Source organism: Dromaius novaehollandiae, chromosome 13 (genome assembly GCF_036370855.1).
Source record: "Dromaius novaehollandiae isolate bDroNov1 chromosome 13, bDroNov1.hap1, whole genome shotgun sequence".
In the NCBI taxonomy this organism is placed as follows: Eukaryota; Metazoa; Chordata; class Aves; order Casuariiformes; family Dromaiidae; genus Dromaius; species Dromaius novaehollandiae.
The window spans coordinates 11,386,318-11,400,053 of record NC_088110.1 but is presented as its reverse complement, the minus strand read 5'-3'; the positions used below and the strand labels follow the sequence as shown (position 1 = coordinate 11,400,053).

Here is a 13,736-nt window from a genome sequence, read left to right as displayed (position 1 = left end):
GTCCCCCTTTCCAGTCATCTGCAGCTGGAACAAACAGGAAGTCCAACTAGCACAACATCATAATTTTATTTTAGTACCCAGAAAGGAAGCTTTCATTGGTAAGCCAGTAATGGTAAATAAATAAATAAATAAAGTGATAGCTACTGCATCCTCTGCCCCAATTCCAACCCTGTTAGCAATCACAACTGGAAAAGCTTAGCTGACCACAATTAAATGAAAAATAGGAATATATATAAAACCAGCTGTCTTAGACAGCATTTTTATTAAAAATGGATACACAGAGACATAGCAGCATTTACAATAAAGAATTTTTAAAAGGCATCAAGTTGTAAGCCAACCATTTGAAAAAGAGGCTTTGAAATGTAGTCTTCCACAGCACTTTTATGCCCATTTGTCAGTAGGGGACAAAATGACTCCAGATTTCCAAAGGACAGACAGGCACAGTAACTAATCTAAACTTCAAGCCCTTTTTCTGAACAGTTGGTCACATCAAGCATCACCCTCCTTAGCAGCATTTGGAGCACTCTTCGGTGTTCTTTTAAGTGGCTGGTGTACTTGATCCATTTATTTAAAATATTTTAAAGTTCAATAAAAATATTTCATATAGAAAAATCTTCTGTCACAAAAAAGGCAAGTTTTCCTTTTCAGATTCTATAAAAGCTTATGAACTTCACCGGCAGCATTTCCATAATGTAGCAGGAGTTAGAACCAGCAGAACAGGCACTTCAGCAAAATTGTCTGTCAACATTTTCTATAGTCATATTGGTTTTAGTCCAGCAGACTGTTTCTTACTACTTTGTGGTGGTGTAAGGACACCACTGGGGAAAGGTGAAGTCCTATTTTGCTCAGCCAATATGGCTTGTTTTGCTTGAGCTTTGTCCTAAAAACACAGGAAATAGAGAAAAAATCCTTACTTTGGTATACCAATGCAACAGATCAGTATAATTCAGTGTCTCATAACCCAATAGTCTGCTAAGATGGAAACGCATATCTATATCCAACCTGCTTCATAGTAACTAATAAATATCAATCATACAGTACAAAAACTTAGAGAATACAAGCCCTAGGAGATAAGTATTAACTTTTGGAATCTCACAACCAGCATTATAGTACTTGTGTCTTCAAGACAGCAAAATTCAGCAGCTATTGAACTGCAAAAAGTTTAATCTTTACTACAGTTAAGTAACCTAAAGGCGGGGGGAAGCCTGATATTTTAGACTAACTACAATTTGTTGGACAAATCCTCTGCAAGTTTCTCATCTTAAAAATCACCGTTGCTCAATTTATTGTCAACCACCACTGTCCCTCATGATCAGTCTCAAAGGATTAGTCTCTATTTTCTCCTCTTGATCAGACAAGAGCTTTTAGTACCTGTATTTCCTACAGAGAAAGTTCCAACATGTATCTGAGGTATCCCAAAGGATGCAAATATACTTCCCATTTCTGGAGTAATTATTTGTCCTTTGAGATCAGAGGCTTAAATCATGATCACCTTTTTATATACCAAATATTGTATAAGTCAGGTCTCTGCCCCAAGGATTTTGCAACTGGGATGCATCGTTATGCCATTTATTGTTTGCATATACTCACTCTCAGTGTCAATTCGATAATGTATCACTGGAGTTTACTGCATGTTCTAACCAAAGAAGAAAGAAGTTTTTACAGACAGCTTTTGCCTTTGTTTTCCAAATACATACCAGCAAATCCAAGCTGTTTATGTGCGTCTGTATATTGTGCAAGTCTTCAGGAGCTATGCCTCTGAAGTGTTTGAGTTTGGAGCTTCCTACTTCCCTTATAGCCATTGCAAATGGAACCATCCACTTTACACATTCCTCTATCTCACACCATTCATAACCTGGAAGACAAGATGTGTGCTTATGTGCCTGAATTAAGACAGTTATTAGACTTGTTTGTAAATGCCAGCAATACTTACCTGAAACTTTCTGCATCAACTCAGATGAGGAGAAGTGGTACAAAGCAGAAGCTGCAAGTATTCCATATGTATATTCCAAGCAGCCGATATCCAGTACACAGAGATCCAAAAGCTACAAGGCAACACATGCTTAGTAAGCCTATTGCAAAATGACGGTTCTTCAGATGAAATAGCATTTTAAGGATGAAATCAGTCCTACCTCTGCTATTTGTACAAATATTTGCTGTGGATATTGTGGCAGCAGCACCTCATAAAGCTCATTTAAATAGGCAACTTGCATGTAAATGTTTAGCCATGATACAACTGTCAGTGGATTTAAGTTCCAATTAAGAGCCTGAAAGAGTAGATATGCACAAGACTTCAGTGTTAATAGAGTTCTTAGCTTAGACCACACAACTTTATTTACTCTTGATAGGAAGCTGTATTTCCAGTTGACCATGGCATCTTTAGGACACACAAATCCAATCCTCTCCTGTGCTTCCTCCCACTGATAGGGTGGTGGAATCAATTCATTTTGTCAATATGCACATATTAATGGATGCTTTAAGTCATTTGTTACCTAGAGAACACTGGTCTTTAATTAGAAAGAGAAATGTGCCTCTTACTAGCATACAAGATTAACTGAGGCACTCTGCTTTTAGTCTGATTATGCGCAGCTTTAAAGAGCATACAGAAGTACAGGGCTTTAAAGAGGTACAACTAATTCCACTTCAAATTATTACCTTCATAATGATCAATTCCATACTGAGGATTTCATCTTCTGTACAAGCTCCATCTGTAACATACGCAAACTGGTGCAACTTCGGTGGATAAATTTCCTGAAAGATAGGAGATCAAGTACTTCATTTGAGGAATAAGCAGTAGCTAGTTCCATGTGTTACAACAAAAACACCCCACACCTTCAACATTTCAAGATTTAAACCAAAAAAAAAAAGTGTCCTCCTCTGCCTTTGATGAACACAGGTTTTATTGTTCAACTTTCCTGTCCATACCCTTCACCTTTCACTTCCAATGGATCAGTACAACATGCATTATATTTTACTACAGGGCTACTGCAGTGGTATCATAACTAACATTAAGGGGGTTTTTTGTACATAGTAAGGGAAAGGCCTTTCATCTCTTGTGATCAAGTGTAGATCTAATGGTCATATACACTTGCATAGTCTAACAATTTTTAGAAGGCTGTAGCCTGGCAGATAATGACCTCCAGTCCTGTGAGAAGCAGACCAAAGCTAATTAACTATACGTGTTCCAGTGGGTAGTTAAAAGACATTAGTAGCATCAACACAGCCATTATCTGTACTAGATTTCTCACATTAAGGTTACAGCTAACACAGAGGTTGAGAAATATTGCTGGCCCAAGGTTAGCCTTAAGAGATACTGCGGGGAATGGAAACAAACCAGACAGAGCTCTTTTAACTCTAACATTAGAATTTAATTGCTTTTCAACAATGAGGAGACAGTTTGGCCTCAACTACTCACCAAGTGTAAGTTTCACCTTAAACAGAGAGCTCACTAATGAAGCCTTGTGATTTAGAAGCAAAATAAGAATTTGTGCTTGAGAAGAACAGGTTGAAGACGTGAGTCTCAAGACAAACAGTAAGAACTAAAAAAGCATTACGCATTTTAACAGTTCGATTTGTTCAAGTAAATAAAGAATAGCTCCTAGACTGTTTCATCCAGTAGGTATTCCACTGACAGCATAATTGCAACAAGCAGTCTCTGCATACAGCAGCCAGCCATAAACTCATTTAAAAACAGCAACTAAAAACTTCAGTCTTTTCAATATTAGAATAATTCTTTTAGGATTAAGAGAGAGATATTGTGGTGTCAAGTAGTCTTAACTTTAGCTACTTCTAAAAGGTAGGAGAATTTTTTTTTTTTCTCCTTGCAGCTCAAAAGTCATAGTAACAAGCTCCATAAAGCCTGCCAAAATGCATCTAGCATACAGTAAGCATGCTGTCTGTCCATTCACATTTTTATCTATGGTAAGAGCTGCAGGTACTTACCTCAAGCTTTGCTGCTATGAATAAAGAAGAGATCCCAATAAGCTGCAATAGTGTTTTTACAACATTCTGTTGTGTTGCCATAAACCGATCAAAGAAATCTTGTGCTAAATAAAAAGTTTCTCTATGAAGCTTGTAGACTTCACAAACCTGCAAAGAAATGATAACTTACAAAGGACAGGAAAAGTTTGAGAGTGTCAAAAATAGATGCTATAGATTTATTCAAAAATGCAAGAGCTAGAGATATAATTCATACTGTCTTTCTGATTCATTGATACTGAGAGTTAACATGCTAACTAAGAGCAGGAATTAAACAGTTTCCTTTGATTCACAAGAAGATTGCCACTACAGTAACTCGCCAGAACACAGATCATGAACAGAGTGAAAACCCTTTTGGGAAACGCAAGCATATGTTCTAACAATGTGAGAACATCAGTTCCCTGTTTTCCTCAAACATGCATGACTCCAACACCTCAAAAGAGAAAATTCTCGCAACTACTTTAGAATTAAGAGCAGAGACTATGCCACCATGTCATCCAAACAGCAAAAAATACTCACATACAGATAGAAGAGTTGAAGTATATTCTACATGCCAGTAACAGTGTTAGAGATGTTATGAGATGCATCAGGTCTCTAAGCCACCATGCCTTTTTACAATGACTTTCAGAACCATTTGTACAGCTTTTATCTGCAACATGACCTTAAAATGCTTACACTGTGTTGCTTTATGGACAAATTGATAATTACACATTATCAGTCTAAATGAATATCAGATTAGGCTATCAGTTTGTACACCAACAAATCAAAACATCGTATGCATTTTCTTTTTTAACTTGGTGCCATTCACTGATAAAATTAAGACAAAGATGAGTGTCTAGTGCTAAACCAATTACACAAAGATCGTGAAATGTATTCAGGACAGATAGTTATTAGAACACTTCAACAAAAGCACACTTGAAATACTCACAAGCACAGAAAAGCTCACCTCCATTAGCCAGTCTAGAAGGATCGTTCTCATTTTAGGTTGCAGAAGAGGGTGCCTTTGCATATAATGTTTATCTCTCACATACATCTCCTCTTTACTTATCATATTTTTCCACACATCATCTCTGTTTGCCCAGCTAAGATAGATAAATGCACTTAGTCTCAAACTATCACCAAAACGGAAGGTAGACAAGCAGTAGTAAAATGGCACACTTACCCCAGAATTGGTAGTGGTGAAGCTCTAGTTGGAACAACACTTAGATGAATAAATTGAGAGTAATCAACACCAACTGGATCATCATCTTTATCCGGAGTAGGAATCAGCATATGGGGATTTTTGTGAACATTATTCCAAGATGGCTATTAAATGAAAGACAACATTTTACATTGTGCCTTTCTTCAATAATCATTTTAGCTTTAAATAGAATACAAAAGTTGGAACGAAACTATGACAGAACTATGATTACCTCTTCGAACTGTTCAAATTGCTTATTTTCACATTTGGCAAATTTCGCCACTAAATGTAAAGAACTTTTACCCTGTTCTGCTTTAAGGACCTCGTGTGTTCCATAGAAAAATATCCAAGTCAGAGTCTTCTACTGTCATGTTACATTTTGTTTTCACCAAAAATATTTTGCATGAAAGCAAGCTGCTTGCCTTCAGGTAAGGAATAAACAGATGGAACTTTAAATCCTAATCTGCGATTAGGATTATACAGATAGAAAAATCAGGATTTCTGGCAAGGAATATGCAGATGAAATACCTAGAATTCTTGGTTCCATGCAAAATGTCCTGGGCAATGAACACAGCAAAAGAGTAATTTACGGAACTCTCTTAAACCTCAATTCATCCTGTAATGCAGGGGGGGATGGGGCAGCACTTCAGACAGTCCGATTTTCGGAACAAAGCAAGGGTATGTTAAGAAACTGCCACTAAAGAAAAGAATCATGTCAATCATTTCATATACAGAAATATACCAAGCTCTGCAAACACTAGACATCCAACACTTCATCTATCATATCCTTTTACTCTTACATGGACTATAACACAAGTTTAGGTTTACTTTTCTTTAAAGGTTGCTCATCTTGGCTAACCTGGCTAAAGATGATCCTAGCATACACTGCCTATTATTTTCCTGCGAAATAATATTTCTTTTAATTTTGCTGTAAAATAAGAGACAGATGCCTGTCACCATGACTATGCAAATTAAAATTTAGCATCTCCATCTAACATGGAAGTCAGCCGTCTTGTTGCAAACTGAACTATTCTGCAGCATTGGCAAGACAGAAATCCTTAAAGATTCCTAACATGCTTTGAGAGAGTAAAACAAACAACCAAAGTCAGAAGAAACATTAAACGTTTACAAGTAAAATCACTCTACATGAAATATTACCTCTGGTGAAGAAGCTTCCAAACCTTTTTTGCACTGTCCTTGTTAGAAACAACACCACTTTCCAGCAAGATGGCTACCCTTCAGCACTAGCTTCAGAAACAAAAACCACTAACTTCAGAAACAAAAACCACACTGCACAGTTTACTCATACCTAAGTCAGAGTTACTGAGACAGATAGATAGTTTTTCCTCTTGGAGTCCTGCATGCAAATCTACCACAGCTACTTATTCGTTCTTGTGATCCCGCCATACCACAATTTAATTTGGGTGGTGGAGGAGAAAAAGAAGGAACAGTATCTCTATCTGTAAAAATGACAGATGCCTTATGAACTGAAAGTTTGAATAAAAGTGTCACATCAGCATTACTTTAGGTTAATTTTTGTCCTCCCTCCAAGCCAGACTTTAGTCACACTTTGTCCTCCAAACTGCATGGCAGGCCCAGCTGCCAACAGCCTTTTGCGAAGCACTGGCTTATCAGTTAATCAGCAAACCAATAAAAAAAGCAGAAGATTATATAGTACTGATTTAAAGGTGCCTACTATACCAGGAACTTCTAAAAGCAAATCTGAAGTTCTCAGTACCACAGGGAAGCAACAATGACAGTCTGACTTAAGAAAGATTTCTCCCCCCACTCTTTTACATGGAAATACATATGAAGACTCAGAAGCCTCTTAAGTGCTTTGAAGACAAGCGAGAACAAAGTCTTGGCCTAGATAACGCATCTCACCATGGAGAGTGGGGAACAGATATAAGCAACAAGAGTTATGTACATATGTTAGCTAGAAAACAAAGAATTGGAACAAATACATAAGGACTTCAAAAGCAAGAAGCTACCAAGAAGGTAGAGAGAAGCCTGAACTAGCTTAAGTGAGGGGTCACCATAGCTTTGGCATGTATTTTGGTTGAAGGACTGGGAATATTAATCAGATTCTTGATTCTTTAAAGCCCATTTAGCAAGAAATTCAATTGACTCTACCAAGAGATATCAAGAAACTGCATGACACCGCTTTGTAACTGTATGGAAATAGGACCGCTAAACTGTTTCTTTTTTCAGTGGTAGTTTAATGTAAGGGGGAGGGGAAGGAAGTATCAGGAAGTAGGTGCTTTGGGCTGGCACAGAGCCAACCCTGAAGCTGGGTGCTGCTGTCTCTCCTGCAGCCGAAAGGTGACAAATGCAACAAAATCTGTGCAGCCTACGCGAGGAAATCCTATGGCCCTGGGCCTACCTCAGAGGCAAACGGGACACCTGCAAGAATGCTCAGTGACACCCACAGTCATATTCCAGATACACATACAGGAAAAAACAAAACGAGGACATGCGAAGGCTCGTAAGGAGAGGAACCACCAGGAAGAGCAGAAGGCAGGTGACCAAACAAGTCCATGGGAACGGCCAAGCACCTTAGAGGAAAACAAACAAACAAAAAAACAGACACACACACCAAAACACACACATTCAGGAGTTCAGAGGGAGGGTGTTTTTTCTTATGCCTCAACAGTTCTTCTATAGCATGCCCTTATTCACAAATGTATCAAACATTCATTTAAATGGATCTTTTAGACACCCTTCAAGCACATAGCCAGATACAAAACCAAGCAGGTTTTGGCCATTCAGGTTATTCTTTACACTTAGAGCCTTCAACGAAGCAGCTAAATCCAAGAATGCAAGCTACTGAGACACCAGTGCATCATGGCACAAGTTGAGAGCCACCAGAAGAAGCTTCTGCAGATCCAGGGGCAGGGACAGGCAAGAGGAAGGAGGATTTTCAGAGGATTTTCGGCATGGAAACTGAAGTCAAAGAAGCAGGATGGGGAAAAGGTCTGTTCCTCTCACCCTAAAAAGCAACATCTCAGAACAGACACCACTATCAACTATTACACTATAGCCTTCTTAGCTTACCCATCAGAAATAGTAATTCTAGCCATTTTTCACTCTCAGGAGGCACTAGGTTGAAGTACAGGGCATTTCTTTGCCCTGTTAGAAAGGGGTTCTAGAACTACCAAATAGGAGATAGAAGAACAACTCACATAACTAAGTTGTTCCAACTCTTTTTGAACAGCCTAGGAGCTTGCGGTATTTTTAATCTCTAAAAGAATTTAAGTGCTGTCCTGCCTCACATTAGGGCAAAGACAAATTCTCAACTTTGACAGAGTTCACATTGTTCACTTGTTTGAAGACTTTCCACTTTTTATTTTTAATAGATCTTTCAAACATAACCTAGACTAGTTAAAGAATCTTTTCAGATGATATTATTAAAATGCCTAGGTGGAACATTTTGACAATTGTAAGACTTTTCTAGAAAAGCATCTAGTGAGAAATTAGTAAAAATTTCCTGAAAGCTTGCTTTGTCTTTTTTTTTTTAATCTGATAATGTGGATTAATTTCATCTTAAAATTTCTCACCACTTCTAGTTTCAACTCCCCACTCTAGATTTGGAGGTCACATAACTTGTGTCAAGATTACATGGGTTATGATAATCTAGTTAGAGGAATTTTGTTTTACATGGAGCCTTGGAAGCATATCAGTCCACAGAAAGCAGCTAGAATTAATATGAGAAATACTAGCAGAACTACAGCAGTGCCAGTTCTCCAAAATCAAACACAGAATTTATGCAGTATTCTGCTGTCACAAACCTGATGATACAGCCACACTTTCATCACATAAAGGGTAACAGCATCCTAATTAAGAACTCATGCCTTATGTTCAGCAGAAGCAAACTAATGAATTGAGTATGAAGATGCTATAAAGTAGGATGTGACTATGGTATTTGGCCTCATGTATAAACTAGCGTCAGTAAACAATTTATTTAATGTAGAAGTCACATGGTATAGGCTATACTGATTTACAGCTACTTGCATTTTAGAATTAGTGTGCCACAACAGCATAACTATCTCACTGGCTATCATACAAGCCTGCTATACTGCTGCTGGAACCGTAAACATATTCTCATTAGTGGCCCATGGCAATTTATATCAGAGAATAGCTTGTGTCACGCCATAGACTGAAGAGCTGCTGCTGTGCAGCCAAATGTTAGCTTTTTAAACAGATCTGTAACAATCTGGCTACTTTGTTATGACAAAAAAATCTTCTCCTTGTATGGACCGATACAAAGGTACCCATTTTATTTAGAGTTTACAGAACCCAAGGGCCTAATTCCCACCAGTGTGCTAAACTTAACCTGAAAAATTCCTAAATCTGCATTTTGAAATGCCTACTGCATAAATTATCTAAATTTTAATATTCCCATCCTTCATGAAGTAACATTTAATGGCTGCTAAGCCAGTAATACAAAACACAAGCACAGAATTGGAAGTCTTTGCCTACTTTCAGTGATGAAGATCACTGTACATAAAACATATTTCAAGTTTCTTTCCATTATCTTTCTGAAGGAGGGTAAAATTGGGTCCATGTTACGATTTAACAATACCTTTTATTATGCAATAATCACATATAAAAAGCCATTGCTTAGCTCAAACAGAACGAATCCTTTGGTGAAGGAGAACTGTGGTGAAGGACAGGCAGCTCTTCCTTGTCAGAAGTGAGAAATTAGTTTAATATACAGCACAAAAGAAAGACAGAAGGGAAGGAGAGATCCCCTCATTAAATGCTCACCATTTGAGCCCTGCTTAATATGTTGACTGATAACTAGTATACGCAGTTGCAACAAGCAGAGGCCATTCCAAACAATGATGCCCATCTGTTATGGTAGCACTTTAGTCTTAGAACTTCCAGCTGCCACTTCTGGTTAGATGTGCCACATTACGCATAGCCTTGCGCACCAAATGAGTACTCCCTGTATTCCCCAATCACGACTTCCGCAGTTTAAGTATCACCCCGCATGTGTGTTTACTGGCTGAAGTCCTAGTGACAGGGCATGCATGTGTACACACAAGCACGCAGTCTTTCTTCATGCCCTAAGAAAGGGAATAAACCTATTTCAGAAAGTAGGCTAACCTTGCTGTTTTATTTAGAGAAAGCATCTCAACATCCAAAAGCATCATGCAATAACCAATAGCACACCATGTCTGAAGAATACGAAGAGGACACTAACATGAAAGTGAGTTTTGACTTCATAACTCAGCTCATTCTAAGTAACTTATTTAGGAAGCTGGTGATGGCCATTACCAGCCTCCACTGACTGGCCCGATTTCCACAGCCTAAGTGACTTTATAGGAATTATCCCTCTGCTCTCTAGAGGAACTGAGCACAACATTTCACCACAGCATTAGCATCTAGTATTGTAAACTTTTAAGTCCTAATCAGCAACCTCTTATTTTCTGGCAGCCCGACAGCAATACTAGTGAATGGGAATGGAGCTGAAGGTGAAAGGGAAGAACGATCCCTCCTCTCTCCCAGCTTAAGTATAGACATGGATGCAAACAGGTCCATCTCAAGAGGTGATTCTGTTCATATGCGTAAGTGTTTCACATTTTGGCCTGCGAGGTACAGCACATAAGCAAATCACTGTACTCTTACAGGTCTCCAGAGAAGTCAAAAGGTCTCCCCATGTAGAGCTAAATACATATTAAGGCCTTTGTAAGTTGAACCCTTGCAATCCCAGGATAGCTGGATATGCTGAAGTATTAACGTAACATTTTGGACCAGTACGGGCCTTGTCTCTTGCAATGACTTCAAAGCAAGCTGTGTGAACTGATGAGTTTTGTGCTTTACATCATCCATGGTTGATAGCCCCCTCAACCACTGCTCTACAGCATGTGCAGCTGTGCATCAGCTTTACTGCACTCACGACAGTAATGAAGTACTGTAAAACAATAGTAAAGCTGCACATAGTTATATATTAGCATGACCTAAAGGCAAAGCAGTTACCTGGTTTTCATACTGCTTTTTTCTGTTCATTTCTATCTTGGCAATTTCTTCATCTGGGTCCTGCAAGAACTACAGAAAAGGAGATATAATTTCAGATCACAGCTACGGGGAAAACACGCCGTTCACGACCGCGGCGGGCGCCCGGGCCCCGCGGGACGGACCGCGCCTGCCCACCCGGGCCGCCACCCGGCCACCGGCGCCTCAACAAAAGGCGGCGCGGGCCGGCGCGAGCCATTTTGCCTCCCGGCTCGCACTCACCGTGGCCACATCGGCTTTCCTCTTTCGGGCGCGCATGGCACCGTCGGCACCGCCTTCGCCCCTGGCGGGCGCCTTCTCCTCGGGCTGGTCGCTGCGAGAGAGGAGAAATGGAGGGGGCGGCCGGGGGCGCGGCCCCGCGGGTGCCCTGGCGGCGGCCCGGGCCTAGGCGGCGGCGGCGGCCCCGGCACTCACCTCTCGCGGCGCATGGTGCCGGCGCGGCCCGGGCCCGCGCGGGCGGGAGCGGGCGCCGAGGGCGGGCGGGCGGAGCAGGCCGCCGCCGCCCCGGCCGCCACAAAGGGCCGCGGGCGAGGGCCGGGCGCCGCCGGCCGCAGCCCCGGCGCCGCTGCCCGCCCGCCCGCTCAGCCGCCCGCGCCGCCGAGCCCGCCGGCGCCTCCCGGGCGAGAGGACGGGCGCGGAGCGAGCGCTGCCCGCACGGCGGCGGGGTGCGGGGCAGGGCGGGAGCGCGGCGCGGGCGGGCTCCGCTGGGCGCCTCCTGCCTCACGGCGCGGCCGCTCCCGTCCCTGCGCACAGCGCGGCCCGCGCCGAGCGGGACATTTAAACGCGCGGCGCGGGGCCGCCTCCCCGCCCGCACACGTGGCCCCGCGCCGAGCGCCGGGGGCCGGCGCCCGGCCGGGGCGGGGTCTGCGGGGGGCGCGGCGGGGCGCCGCCGGGCCGCGCCGGGGCCGAGCGGCGCAGGGCGCCGCGCGGCGCGGGCACCCGCGCGGGCGGCGGGGCGGGGCGGGGCCGGGCCGCGCCGGGCCGCGCCGGGGGGAGGAGCCGGCGGCCCCACGCGGAAGCGGCGGCGCGGCGCGGCCGCCCCCGGCGTGTCAGCGGGCGGCGGGGGAGCGGCGCGGGCGGCGGCGGCGCGGGGCGGGGCGGCGCCGCCGCCATGACGGTGCCCCGCTGCCCCGCCGGCCATGGCGCTGCCGCGGCTCCTCGGGCGGCCGCGCTCCGCCGTCGTCGGCGTGGTTCACGCGGCCGCGCTGCCAGGTAAGCGCGGCGGCCGCGCTTGCTGCGGCTGGGGGCGCCTCTGCCCCCGGCGTGGTCCCGCCCAGCCGGTCCGGGGCAGCGCCGCGGGGCGTGGGGAGCCGGGAGGCGGCTCGGCGGGGGCCGGCTCTGCGGTTTGCCGGGCGCTCCGCGCGGTAGCGGCGCGTTTTGAGAGGCGGCGGGAGACGGAGCGAGCGAGCGAGCGAGGGGCGGCCGCACTGCCGCCCGCCGGGCCCCGGGCCCCGCTCCCCGCAGCCGCCCGCCCCGCCCCCGGCTCTGCCCCGGCCGCAGCCGCCCGCCCGGCCCCGCGGTCCCCCCGAAGCGGCTGCCGAGCGCCGGGTCCAGGCCGCACCACACTGCGGGGGGAAAAATCAGACTAAGCATTGCGGGAGCAGCTCTTCCAAGTCCGCACGGCTTGGAGGGCTTCAGGAGCCCAAACGTCAGAAGAGACTGCCGAGTTATCTTGAGGAAAACTCAGCGAATTCAAGCAAAGTCGCTGCTGAATGTGCTTTCCTGTCAGGAAGTCCTTAGACGGAGCATCAGATGATACCAACCTTGCAGACTGGAGTTTAAGATTGCTTGAACTAACTTTCAGTTAGCCTGTGTTTAGCATAGCCCTCCTGCAGACCCAGAGGTCTGTTCTTGCCCTAGGCTGTATCGCGTGAGCACCACTCGTGCAGGATTAGCAATAGTAAGTACAGCAGTGACAACCTGAAAGCAGACGCAGTGCAACGAGATATTGTAATGGATGTTCTCAAGTGTGAGAACTTCGTTTTAGGAGCTGAATGATGAGAGCAGATGTGTCAAGTTCAGCTAAGGAAAGAGAGGCCATTAACATAGGCCGCAACGAGACACAGCCGCCTTTTAGCAAGTTTACCTGTTCCTGCCTGTTTCACTATGCTAATCCCTGTAGTTACCTTGACTGAAAGCTTACTCTGCATGGTTTTGATTTCCCCTTGTGCTGGGGTAAGCAGCATTGTTTTTGCAGGGACACCAAGAAGTTCTCTCCCCCTGGCCCAGATCGTTGATCAAGCTTGTCAAGAAGCAGAAACTTACAGGGATGCCGGAGTTGTAAGTATTGGCTTTCACGCTTCCTGTGGCAGTATTTACATAAAGGTGCTTCTGCAGAGCTAACACTTAAAACTTTGAATCCAAGTATACCTAGAACTTACTGAAAGCATCTTAAACACAGAGTTTAGGAAGAAGTTTGAAATACAAAATGTAGCTTTAATATAGTAAGTAAGCCTCCTTAGGTTTTGAGCCATGTATAGTATGCATGCAGAAACAACTGAGCAAGCTGCACAATTCAAGTTGCTGAAGTAGGAGTACCATGAATTTCTAAGAATCAATT

The 13,736-nt window shown here is 44.0% G+C and overlaps 2 protein-coding genes across 10 annotated transcripts in view; one reads left to right on the top strand and one right to left on the bottom strand.

The window, feature by feature from the left end:
- Positions 1–229: 229 nt before the first annotated feature.
- Positions 230–11,744, bottom strand: CCNE1 (cyclin E1). Of its 4 annotated transcripts, XM_064519614.1 has the most exons (11): positions 11,591–11,743; positions 11,399–11,489; positions 11,141–11,209; positions 5,141–5,283; positions 4,925–5,060; positions 3,943–4,089; positions 2,656–2,751; positions 2,133–2,267; positions 1,934–2,045; positions 1,698–1,855; positions 230–880 (listed from the first exon to the last, which is right to left on the bottom strand). In XM_064519614.1, the coding sequence occupies exons 1-11, from the start codon at positions 11,602–11,604 to the stop codon at positions 758–760; spliced, it is 1,224 nt and encodes a 407-aa protein (XP_064375684.1). In that variant the 5' UTR covers positions 11,605–11,743; the 3' UTR covers positions 230–757. The 4 variants fall into 4 exon arrangements, with proteins under 4 accessions (XP_064375684.1, XP_064375685.1, XP_025958039.1 ...); XM_064519615.1 differs by lacking the exon at positions 2,133–2,267 and having other exon boundaries at positions 11,591–11,744; XM_026102254.2 differs by lacking the exons at positions 11,141–11,209; positions 11,399–11,489; positions 11,591–11,743 and adding an exon at positions 6,468–7,679.
- Positions 11,745–12,169: 425 nt separating this feature from the next.
- The window catches only part of LOC112984400 (uncharacterized protein F13E9.13, mitochondrial-like), a 46,924-nt gene continuing 45,357 nt past the window's right edge, over positions 12,170–13,736 (top strand). For 2 of the 6 annotated variants that reach the window (XM_064519617.1, XM_064519616.1), the window contains exons 1-2: positions 12,170–12,388; positions 13,374–13,456. In XM_064519617.1, coding sequence (XP_064375687.1) covers positions 12,316–12,388; positions 13,374–13,456 — 156 coding nt within the window. In that variant the 5' untranslated portion in view covers positions 12,170–12,315. Of the gene's footprint in view, positions 12,389–12,703; positions 13,077–13,373; positions 13,457–13,736 lie in introns of those variants that run through there. The other 4 variants (XM_064519619.1, XM_064519618.1, XM_064519622.1 and 1 more) reach the window with 4 other exon arrangements.